At 38.5% G+C, this 12,521-nt stretch overlaps 1 protein-coding gene across 5 annotated transcripts in view; it reads left to right on the top strand.

Annotated features, from left to right (window-relative positions):
* LOC111150415 (BCLAF1 and THRAP3 family member 3) overlaps positions 1 to 12,521 on the top strand; it is a 57,925-nt gene that overhangs the window by 25,517 nt on the left and 19,887 nt on the right. The window contains exons 5-9 of one of the 5 annotated variants that reach the window (XM_022507838.1): positions 4,164 to 4,279; positions 5,093 to 5,185; positions 5,771 to 5,885; positions 6,594 to 6,657; positions 8,115 to 8,230. In XM_022507838.1, the coding sequence (XP_022363546.1) occupies positions 4,164 to 4,279; positions 5,093 to 5,185; positions 5,771 to 5,885; positions 6,594 to 6,657; positions 8,115 to 8,230 (504 nt within the window). Of the gene's footprint in view, positions 1 to 4,103; positions 4,280 to 5,092; positions 5,186 to 5,770; positions 5,886 to 6,593; positions 6,658 to 8,114; positions 8,231 to 12,521 lie in introns of all 5 variants that reach the window. The other 4 variants (XM_022507837.1, XM_022507840.1, XM_022507839.1 and 1 more) reach the window with 4 other exon arrangements.

Here is a 12,521-nt window from a genome sequence, read left to right as displayed (position 1 = left end):
CCCACTGAGCCACCCAGGCGCCCCTTCCCCATGGTATTTCTAATATACGTTTTTAAAATAGACGCTTTTAAAAATACGTTTTTTAAAAATAAAAAATCAATTGAGAGTAGCTTCCCTTTCATTTTTATTTTTCACCCTAGCTTCTCTTAGTGAACATTCTGTTTCGGGTTGGGGTATGTAAGTTTTTGTCTTCCACTGGCTTCCTGAGCAGCTCTGACATCAGGCAGACCACCTGGCCGGGCGTTTTTGGGCCCAAATTAACTTGCAGTTCCTCCTGGCCTTACAACTTTGCTTCCATCGGCATGTGTCGGTAACTGTTAAGGCTGAGTTGACAAGCTCATCATAGGATTTTCTGAACTTTTGTATATATTTGAGATTTCATATCATAAAAAATGAAATATTTAAAATTTAAATTGGTCTAAATAAAGTTACAATTTTAAAATAAAAGTGAGCCAAGAAAGTTTAAAAAACACAGTTGAATTGGCCTCAATTAGAATTTTGAAGTCTGTCATCTTTTTAGCTGAAACTCTCATTACAAATTGTCCAAGTTCTTTTCCATTTATCATTTATTCATTCAGCAGGTACTTTTTTGAAGACTTAACCTTGTGTGAGACAGCCTGTTAGGGTACCCTGGGCCTGCCGACTGGCATAGGAGTCTGTTTGTCCTCCTCTGGTCCAAGAGACAAGAGGGCGATCTTTGCGATACGGTGGCGCACTGAGTGATACACAAAGTGGGGCTCAGAGGATCCCAAGCTGGGGGACTCCGGGAAGGCTCCTTTCAGGAGTTGTGGACACGTGAGCTAGGCTTCCAAGATTTTAAACACGTGGAGATGAAATGAAAGACATTTTATATTTATAGGTTAACAAAGGCAGGCAACACACACAGGAACTTTGAGGTGTGCTTCAAGGGGTCAGTGAAAGGGAATAGAGGGACGGGAGGCTGTGAAACTGAGACTGCCACAGAGGCCGCCTGACTTGACAGGATTAGCTGATGAGAGATGGCAGGAAGCTCCGTTCCGGCTGCTGCTTGCTTTCTGTGAGATGGCTTGGAAGGGCACTGGGGTTGGGGAGGCCAGTTATGGGACTTTTGTGAAAAAAGATGCTGAATCAGAGGAAAGGCAGTCTCCCCGACCCTTTACCCTCAGCCCCAGAAATGCTAAGTGTCTTCTCAGGAAGACAGGAGCAAACGGATAACTGGGAGAGCTCTGTGAACTATGGGAGGCGGGGGACAGAATGTCAGTTCTTGGGAGAAGACTGAGAAAGGAGCACTTGGCCTGTGTCACGTGGATTCTGTTACCTACGATAAGCTTCCAGAGGGCGGGGATCATCCTTTAGATTGGGTTGTTGTTGGGCTTTTTGTAATTGTTTTTTCCATGCAGTTGGGGTTTTTTTGGTAGACCTTAACTGTGAATAAGAGGAAATTAAGATGTAATGTGGCTTTTTTGTTTTCCTAGTTAGTATGCACAACATTCAGTGAGAACGTCAGGGAAAATATCCTTAGGGAAAAAAAACCCAAACAGGTGGAGTTGGAGGCGGGAAGAGAGGAACCTGGAAAATTTTGTTAGACCAGTATTAGAAATAGTACTAGAATACAGGTGTTTGGCTATATTTTAATTTTTAAAACTGTCTAAAATGCATCCCAAATGAGAACATTTAGTCTTTTCAGCTTACCTACTTGTATTGGAAGTATTTCTTGAAATTAATAACTTGTTACTCAATACCTGTCTTAGGAAATTGTAAAAAGGAAAATGTGAACCAAGAGGTGATTAAATGTACAAATATAAATACCTAGAACATTTTGCGTTCTCCAGTTTCAAGAAGCCTTTTCTTATAGCAAAGCCATCATAATAGTCTTGAAAAGACTAAAATTTCAGGTGATACAATTTTAGTATTTCCTGGGAAGTCACAGTTTTAACATTTTTTAATTAAAAATCTTGCAAGGAGAAACTCCAGGATGAATGGACAGGAACTGTAAACACTAAAATTTCCGGGATTAAGCGTAGCTATAAACTATACCATAGTGCTCCTGGGGATTGAGGGTTGGGCATGGAATGGGTATAAGAGTTATACCAGTAATTAACTTGGAATAAATGACAAGCAAATTTTAATAATTACCTGGTAGAAAACCGGAAACCTTTATCAACTAGTTTCCTCTTGGGAGAAACTGAGACTGCAGTACAAAATATTATCAACTGATTTCCCCTTATGGACAGATCATTTCTGTAGCTCTATTTGAACATCTTCTTTTTCTCCTATAAAATGTTTTTAAAAGTAATTTTTTTTTTTTTTTTTTTTTTTTTGGTACGGAACAGGCTTCTTGTACCGTTAAACACAGTATTTGTCATTCTTGTTAATGGAGGTTGTCCCGGGGCCGTTGTAGCTTCCAGTGTTTATCAATGAATGTCTCTCAGCAAGTTACAGGATACACAGTGGGAAGCTTGGAGCAAATCAGGGGGAAAGAAGGGGAAGGAGTCTTCCTTCTACTGGAAGTCCTTCTGACGAATCAGGGAAGCCACAGTAGTGGCATCACGCTGCTGCACAGTCACTTTCCGGGGTTTCTGCTTCGGCAGGGAGTTGTCTCGACAGCGTCGGTTTGAAAGCAGGGAGCATAGGAAGTCATATGGAAGCCTTGCCTCTGATAAGTTAAAATGGGCACGTAAGACTGTCTCATTAGAGAATTCAAAAGTTTAAAGAATATCTGTAAGCTCCTCTTCACCCTGGAGCAGTGTTAAATATATGGCTGTTAAGCGACGTAGTCAGTGAATCTGTGCGCCTGCGCACCCGCACCCGGGTGTGTATCCACCTGATTCATACTTGTTCTTTATTCCAGGGGTGCTGCTGTCACTCAAAACACATTTCAGGGCTCTCTTGGGGGTTTATCTTCAGAGTCTGTAACATACTCATGAAGAACCCCAGCACTTGTAAATCTCAGTTCTTTGGGTAGTGAACATGAGTTTTGGGAAGAGGGAAAAGCTATTTAGAGTTAAATGCAGAGGAGTAAGATGGCTGAAAGCTAGTTAGTGCCATTTTGGGTCCAAAATGAGGTATAAATATAAAATAATGAGACAGTTTCTTCTGTGACACATAATCTGCCTGCAGACAAGGAATTTAAGAGTAGTTTTAAGCAAGAGCAGCTTTCTTGGAATAAGGTATAGTTTCCCGTTATGACACTTGGAAAGATTATGTTCATACAGACGCTCAGCTTCTGGGATGTAAAAGCAAAACAACCAAGACAGCCCTTGTCCCAGTGTCGTAGCACCTTCCCCATAGGCTACTGTGAAGATGAAATGAGGTAATGTTTGCAAACGAGTTCTGAGCCCCTGTGTTTCGCTCGCAGTAGGCCCTCGGCAACTGTTAGCTGTATGTCATAATCATGACTTCATGATGATTCCTAAAGGTCAAGAGAGCTTTTAACACAAGTTATAAAGATTCAGGAAGCATTAGAGTAGCAGCACAGCTGGGGTTGTGTAAGAAATGGTAGCATTTCTTTAAGGATACATTTAGGGTGGACACTAATTGGTTCTAACGATCTTAACTTTGCGAACATCTAAGACTATTTGCTGACAGATTAGTGAGATTTTGTAAGTGATTAATCTCAACAGAGTTTGATTTCAAAATACTGAGTTTTTCATTGCTGATATAGAGGTATAAGGATTTTTATGAAGTCAAAAAAGTTACTGTGTTTGATACCAGCCTTTAAAGTGTGGTAGTACTTCAAGATAGTATAAACTTGCTGGATTTACAATTTTACGGACATTTGGGAGTAAAAATAATCTAACTGATTATTTTTTGCATATTGACCTTTGATGCCTTGGTGTATTTTTGGAGGTAAAAATTGTTTAACTTAGAATTTGGAGGATTTTATTACTAAAGTGGCAAATATTTAATGATCTCTGATTTGAAAAGGAGAGCGCAAACCCCGGGTCGAAGGCTGTTTCCTCCTGCGCATTATTGCACATGTTCTATGGCGTACAGTTTAGTGCCGTAACTATAAGAAAAGATAAACATCTTTTTAGTTTTATAGCTATCTTGGTTAATTTTATTAAGTTCTTTTCTCAGTAAAATAGTTTCAAATTTAGTTAAACATTTACAAATTATTCTAGGGTTGCTTCTAGCTATTCCACAGAGAGACAGATGTCACATGATTTGGTTGCTGTTGGCAGGAAAAGTGAGAACTTTCATCCAGTGTTTGAACATCTTGACTCAACTCAGAATACTGAAAACAAACCTACAGGAGAATTTGCTCAGGAAATCATAACTATAATCCATCAAGTTAAAGGTTGGTATATTTTGCACATACATTAGGGATAACACAAAAATAATGTACTGATTTTTCACAAGATATAGGTAAATATCTGTGATATAGTAATACTAATATTTCATTATAAATTAGGTCATTAATAAGGAAATCTGTTATAGAGAGTGTAAGGTATTAATTCAAGCCTCGTTCTTCATGTGTTGTTCCAATAACCTGGTACTTCAACTCATAGTAGATTACAAATTGAAAGTCAGAAAGGGAGAGGTTGGCTGCGACAAGACACAGGACTACTGAGAGTTGCAAGAAACAATAACTGATAACCAAACAGGAAGGAGGAAGCAACAAACACCGTATATGAAACTTGACAAGAACTCTGGGAGTCTAGGTATTGTGGTGATATTCTTAAAGTCCCCTGAGGGCGTTGCTGAGACCTTGTGCCATAAGGGTGAGCATGAAGTGATTGACGAAAGAGTCCGGTTTGATTTGCTTATACTTTATGGCATCAGGGAGTTGCATCACAAATACTTTAAATATTTGCATTAAATTGTTTTGTTTTAGCTTCTGGCCAATTTCCATTAATTGGAAAATTCAGTCACGTAGAACAACTTTCTTCATTGATGCTGCATAATAAAGCAATCATGGGTATAATAAACTGGAGACCTTCAAGAATTTCAAAATTTTTATTTTCTGTTTCTTACTGGATATTTGCACTGATTTTATTTTTACCTTCATCAACATATTTTAAAAACAGATTATTTTCTCTGAATCCCTCAAACTAAGGCACATATTTACTTTCAAGTATGCAGTTTGTCTGAAACAGTTCACCTTTCTCAGTTCCAGCCCCTCTCACCCAAAGAAGTGTGATTCTTGGCAGAAAGGGAGGTGATATTGCAGAAAAATCCAGGCGATTGTCCCAGAACAGGAACAGTAAGTTAGAGAAAAGGACTGCTTAAGTAGCATTCTGATGGGTCAAGTGTATTATCTTTCTCTCTATCCTGTTAAAACCCTTGTAGCATAGCTGTTTCATAATGTCTTCACCAACTTCAGTTAATGTTAATTCAAGTACAATGGCAGTAGGACTCCTTCTGTGATATGTAAACAACATTTAGCATTTGTTGAGAATTGTTCTGATGTTTCAGGGTTGTTTTTATTTTTTTCCTCTGGGTGAACTATAAAACTCTGTACCATCTTTACTTCCCAGTATACTAAGGTCTTACCTGGGAGAAGAAAGGTCCTCGCTTTGAGAGAGCTTTTCCCCCAGCAAATAAGCGGGCAGGTCAAATAGGAACAGAAGCCTTGTGTTCATAAGTCAGGCATTTTTTACTGTTGCTTAGGCTTGGGAAGGCATATGAGCGCTATAAATTAGTCTGTGGAATAAGTTTAGGTCCCACTTATTTCCAAGAGAAAAGAGATTGGACATTTTTTAACAATCCCTTATTCCTGTGCTTATATATAATCTTTTAAGCAGAGTCAGTTTTACACTGAGATAAAACTCTTTGTTTCCTTTTTCAGCAAATTATTTTCCATCATCTGACCTTACTCTGCATGAGCGTTTTTCAAAAATGCGAGATATACAAGCTGCAGATGTAAATGAAATTAAATTGAATTCAGATCCAGAAATTCACAGGTAATGATTGATTATTGTATGCCCATTTAATTCTTGGGAATAAGTCTCAGAAAGATTTGGGAAGGTGCTGCCTTGTGGGCTTGCTGTAGACTCTAGGACTCTTTTCCTACCTAAAAGCCAGGACTAACCCAGGCTGGTACTGGGCCAGTGTACTTTGATGGAATAGGTTGTGTTAAATCCATTGAGTAGCATTGTTTAAATGTGTAGGACTTTGACAATCTTTACCTACCTAACTTTGATTCTGCTGTGTCTATAGTAATTGCCTACTGAAGTTATCACTGGAAGGATGAAAGACAATTGTCGAGCCATTGAAATCATGGGTTGCTTCATGTGGTCAGAAATGGCTGTTCTGAGGGCAGCCGGATGAAAACCTATGTCTTCTTCTGCTGGCACCTGGCCGAGCAGGTGGTGTGCCCTGTCTCGTGAGCTGAGCTGAATCAATGTTAGAATGCAGTAGATCACCGGAGCAAAGTTTAAGGTTACACAGACTAGCGATTTGAGAACCACTGAGGTGTCACTGTGATGTTGTTCACAGGATATGTGTGTCCTGGGATACTGCCGTGTAGATGAAAACCCACCTGGTGGCAGGTTTCTTTTGCTTCCTCCAAGACACACCAACTTTATTTCGAATTCCATTCTCTAGTAATGGAATCAAGGTATCAGTGTATAACATAATTATTTAATTGTAATATGCCTTTATTATTTTAGGAGAATAGATATGTCTTTGGCTGAGCTTCAGAATAAACAAACTATGGTATATGAACCAGAACAGGTAAGTGAATACAATTTTTGCTGAAAGAGTTTCACGTTGTTGGCATATTGATGGAAAAGCGAACTGGTAATAGAGATTTTTTAAAAAAGGGGAGCTGAAATTTACAAAGCTCTCCAAAGGTTCTAGTTACTGGCCAGGTTGCAGAGAGAACACTGACAAAAGACAAAAATATTCCCTAAGAGAGACAGTCCCTAAGGGTAACAGCTTTGTGAAATTGACATAAAGTTACAGCATTTAATATTCATTCTAAAACGTCACACTATTGTAAAGCTTGCGGAAAGTATGTTTGATACCTATGTTTTTCCCAAGCAGTCATGTGGAATATTTTTTTAAATTGTATGTGGATGAATACAGGAGAACATAGTTTAATTTGATACTGCCCTTCTGTTTACTGTAGAATGTATGAAAAGTTCTGTGGAATCTGAACTAGCGAAATAATGGAAATAACACTGATTTTTGTGTATTGCCATGCTCTGTATGCCCACCCAACACTTCCTCAACCCGCACCTTCCCCCCATTTCTTTGCTAATTAGAAAAACTCTGTGGACTAGCCAGGGAGGGGCAAGAAAACTGGCTCTCATTTTAGAAGTATATCAAGTTCTCAAAGAACTGCTAATTTATTCACTGAGAGTGAAATGTTTTTGTAGCGGAACGATTTTAATACGTTTCTGATAGAATATGTAAGTAATTTTTTCACTTGTGAATGGTTACAATTTTTATTAAACTTACAGAGGTAGGTTGGTTTATTGAATAGGTGCTATTTTCAGAAAATATCTATTTATCAAAAAACTGTAATCAACTCATAGGAAATTTGAAAAATCACCTCTAAGTCAACCACTTAACACAAAATATCATTTGATCATCTTTTATTGTAGTCTTACCTCTGGCATTTTTATCATAGCTGCTATCATAGTATATTAGTTTCAGATGCTTTTTGCTTTTTACTTAATAATGTTGCTTTAAGTAAAATCTCTGAGTTCCCCATGACTTTTTATGATTGAAGCTTTTTAAATTTTAATTAACTTTTCTCAGTAGTTATTTTTTTCACATTGACTTCCACATAGCCTATATTAATCCATAATTCAAATGTTTGTGCGTTATTACTTTGACTTAAATTTCCCATGAAATCATTCTTCCCTTCTCCTGTAAGTTTATTTTACATTTAAGTTGCTTTCATTTTTTGATGATTTTAAATCTAGCACTTTGAATATATTTGGGGAGATAGCCATTTCTTTGGGATAGAGTCCCACAGGTAGGATTCCTGGTTCATTGTTATGAATTTTTCTGTCTGTGCATTGTCAATTGTGTCTCAAAATATTTTAATCGATTTACACTACCATTAGGAGGGTGAATACAAGGTAACTTATTTAGGACTTTTACTTAAGGTTCTTATTAGATATGGTCTTTGTGCAACTAACAGTAATGTGAATGGTTTGTCTTCTGTCAAAATTCCTCAGACTCTGGTCAAAATAATAGATCCAAATGATCTACGACATGACATTGAAAGAAGGAGAAAAGAACGGTTACAGAATGAAGATGAGCACATTTTTCACATAGCTAGTGCTGCAGAGAGGTAATCAGTAGATGAAAAACATCCTATTATCAGGGAGCTTTTGGTTTTAGCATATTTTTCAATTTTTGTGTGTGATGATTTTCATTTTAGTGTAGGGATTTAATCCTTCAAATCCATTTTATATGTTTAAGTGAAATCTATTAAAATGTTTCAAAGTTATTCAGGGATCATCATATGCTGTTTGATTGAAACAACAGAAACACAGGGGTAGGTGAGTATTTGAGGTCTTTGTAATTCTAGAAAAGAGTGTAACAGCTTTTTGATGATCAGCAGGTGCCAGGACCTGCAAATTTATGGACTGTTTGACTCAGCCTCATTGAAACTCTAACATATTCTGCCCTTTAGATTCTGGTCCTTTTTGAATATTACAGAATTACCTGAGGTCAATACAGTTCTCTTTTGGAACTGTTCATGGATGTCTGTCCATGAAGCAGAGGCAGGGGTAGTAGAAAATGTGGAGGAAACAGGAATGGAAATCCCACCTTGCCATTTTACAAGCTGTTTGCTCATGGGCAAACTCGCTTTCATTTTGGGAGCATTTTCCTCTATAAAGTGAGAAGAACCAATTTATAATGTGGACAGGTTAGAAATATTAAATGAGCTGGCACAGGCAAAGTACTTAAGGCATGCGTGGCAAACTGAGTATCAGTAGATCCTTGTTTTTCTTTCCCAACTCTGTACTTCTTTTAGGGGCTCTGAGTATTACTAGATTGGCCTCCGTTTATCTCTAGTTCTAAAAACTATGTGGGATTCATGGCAACTCTGGGACCCCGTATGATTATGAGGTATAGTTGAATAGGACAAAATTTCAGATACGCCCAAAGTTCTTCAGACTCTTTGGGTCTCTCAGAAAGCAGGGGTGTGTGAATAGGAAGGACCAGTGCTAATTCTCTTCCCATATTCCTTAAAATTGAATTACTAAGATAACTGAGTAGACTTAAATCAGGTCTGCGGCTAACTAGGTCTGAGTCACAATACACGGAGCTTGTTCAAAACTGGACTTGCTGCTGATAATAAGTTTGGAACTCATTAAAAGATAGCAAAACCGTGTGTTCAGGCATATAAACAACTGAAAATAAAATAGTTAAAATCTTGTTCCTTGGTGGGAGCAAGTCTCCGGCTTCCTGATGGGACACGGCATGACTATGCTCTTCAGTGACATAAGCTCTCTCTCATGCTGTTCTTAACTCAGCAAGTATAAGAAACTCAGTGTGCCAAGAAAGAGGATTTTCAAACCAGATCTAAGATAATCAGCATTTTATAAAAAACCATGTAATGCTTCAGAATATATCTCTACCCTTTGAGGTGAGAAAGGGCTTGAGCCCTGGAGTTGCACCTCAGTTCAACACGTGGCTCTGTAGACAGCTAGCTTGGTGACTGATCCGAGGCAAGTTATTTCGCCTTTATTTCCTCCTACATCAAACACAGATGAGAAGCATTCTTACCTCCTGGTGGTGGTGAAGATTAACTAACGTGTTGGGTATAAGGGGGCAGAGAGGCCGGTCAGCGTTAAGTATTATTAGTGTTCGCTTTGAGGATGGCGTGTAGCACGCCAAGATGGCTCTCTGCAGGGCCTTTTGCTGGGCGTGTTGGACTGTTTTATTGGTATTGGACAGCTGCTGTGGCATGAGGATTTGTTTTAATTGAGATACTACTGATCACAAAATTTATCCTTTCAGAGTGAATTTACTGGTTTTTAGTATATTCACAAAGTTGTGCATCTGTCACCACTGTTTAATGGCAGGACATTTTCAACACTCCACAGAGAAGTCCTGTAACCCCGTAACCTGTTGTCATTCCCTATTTCTCCCTTCCCTCAGCCCCTGGCAACCACTCACCTACTTTCTGTCTCTAGGGATTTCCTATTCTGGACGTTTCATATAAATGCATTCGTATGATATGAGGTCTTTTGTGGCTGACTGCTTTCATGTAGCATATTGTTTTCAACATTGCTGCGTGTTGTAGCATGAATATTCCTTTTATGGCTGAATAATATTCCATTGTATGGATAACCACATTTTGTCTATCCCCTCACCAGTTGGTGGGTGTTTGGGTTCTTTCCGCTTTTTGGCTATGGTGAATTTTGGTGCCGTGAATATTCATGCGTAAGTTTCTGTGTGGACATATGTTTTCATCTATCTTGGGTACATACCTGGGGTTGGAATTGCTGGGTCCTGTGATAGCTCTGTATTCAACTTCTTGATGAACTACCAGACAGTTTTCCACAGTGGCTGCCTCATTTTACATCCCCATCAGCAGTGTATGAACGGGTCAGTTTCTTCACATCCTCACAAGTATTTGCTATTGTTCATCTTTAAAAAAAAAAAAAGATTCAGAGAAAAAAATCATTTAAAACCTTTAACTTTTTCTTCCTCTTTTTTTAAATTAACATATAATGTATTATTAGCCCCAGGAGTACGGGTCTGTGAATCACCAGGTTTACACACTTCACAGCACTCACCATAACACATACCCTCCCCAATATCCATAACCCAGCCACCCTCTCCCTCCCCCCTCCCCCCTCCCCCCAGCAACCCTCAGTTTGTTTTGTGAGATTAAGAGTCTCTTATGTAAAACCTTTAACTTTATCCTAATTCTATTTCCTTCTTAAAATAAGAAAAAACTGTTGATTTTATCCTTTTGTCTTAGAAATTCAATCTATGAAATTGATCTCATTACTGTTTTTGCATAAACCTATTTAATCAAGTCAGCATTTAGATTTCTGTAGAAATTCAGAAGAAAAGAAATATGAAATCATAAATCACAGGATGTAGCAATTTCCCACCTGTATGATCTTTTCTTTCCTCAAATAGTTATATGCAAACTCTGTGTGTGTTTGCCCACCGTTGTATTCCCACTGCCTTGAGCTCAGTTCAGAGCTGTTGAATGAATGAAGACTTTGCAAAGGAATACATAGGACAGAGGATACTTACACTGTAATGCATTTAAGTTTTGATTAATATTTATTCCCTAATACATAAGGTAATCTTTCCCAAGCAAACCTAATGCTGGGACATTCTGTCTAGTCTCAGAGACCCTATTCTCCCCCCCACCCACTTCTGACCAATCTCTTATTCTAATATCCTCATGTCTTCTCCTGACCCACTCTTTCTGCCTCTTGTATCCACTCTTACTAAGTTCCATACAGTGTTACCAAGGTGTTGTTCTGTATATATAGGTATGGTGTGTGGGGGATAAAGCAGCTTCAAAATAAAATCAGTAGACTTCGGGAGGACATCAGACTGCTGAGACTTTCCTTCTAGCTACACAGGGCATAGAAAACGTCCATTGAAAAGGTATACACCAAGTCCTTGTCCTCGTTGAGCTTACAATTTAATGGTAGGAGAAAATAAATAAATACATGTTGGTGGGTGATAGGTGAAAGTAAGGCAAAAGAGGAAGCTTAATAGGACAAGAGTGATATGTGTGGTGTGATTTTATTAAGGTAGTTATGGAATGCACTTAGGATTTTTTTTTTTAATTGAGCAGGGATGTGAATTAAGTGAGGGAGTTAGTGGTAAGGTTTTTTAGGGGATAGTATTTTAAGAGAGAAACTAAAGGGAAAGACCCTCAGGCAGAATCGTGCTTATTTCAGGACTAGAAAGCAGACCCTTAAGATTGTAACACAGTGGGAAAGGAAGAGAGTGGGTAGATAAGGCCAGATTGCAAAGAACCTTGGAGGACATGATGACTTTGTAGTTTACTCTGGGTGAGATTATAAAACATTTTGAGTTCTAACCCAAGAAGAAATATAATCTCATTTAAATTTTAAAAGATTCACCCTGGTTGCTGGGTAGAGAATTGACTATAAGAGCAAAAGAAAAATCATTTCTTTCTCATGTAGAGAAAGATTACAGTCAGGAAGTCAGAGCATGGTAGGTAGGGTAGACTTGCTCCTCAGATATCTTCTGCATGTGGTGTCTGCCTCATGGCCCAGGAGGGGTGTTTGTGCCTTGGCCATCATGTCCATATTCTAGCCTGTCATTAAAGACTTCATGGAATTCATGCAAGCAGCTCCAGCAACTTTGGTCAAAATTTAGTCTCATGGCCATACCTAGCTGCAAGGAGGCTGAGAAATCGTTTCTTTAACTTGGACACTCTTTTGCCTGGTCATAGATCTATCAGACGGTTTACATTTTTTAATTATGGCAAAATGTACATATAATAAATTTTGCCATTTTAACCATTTTTAAATGTGCGATGCATTGGCTTGAAGTACATCGACAGTGTTGTGCAGCCGTTCACACTGTGCACTTCCACAGTTTTTTCATCTTCTCAAACAGAAGCTCTG

This window comes from Enhydra lutris, unplaced genomic scaffold (genome assembly GCF_002288905.1).
Source record: "Enhydra lutris kenyoni isolate GAN:26980312 unplaced genomic scaffold, ASM228890v2 scaffoldscaffold23, whole genome shotgun sequence".
NCBI classification, from domain to species: Eukaryota; Metazoa; Chordata; class Mammalia; order Carnivora; family Mustelidae; genus Enhydra; species Enhydra lutris.
This window is presented reverse-complemented; position numbering and strand designations above follow the sequence as displayed.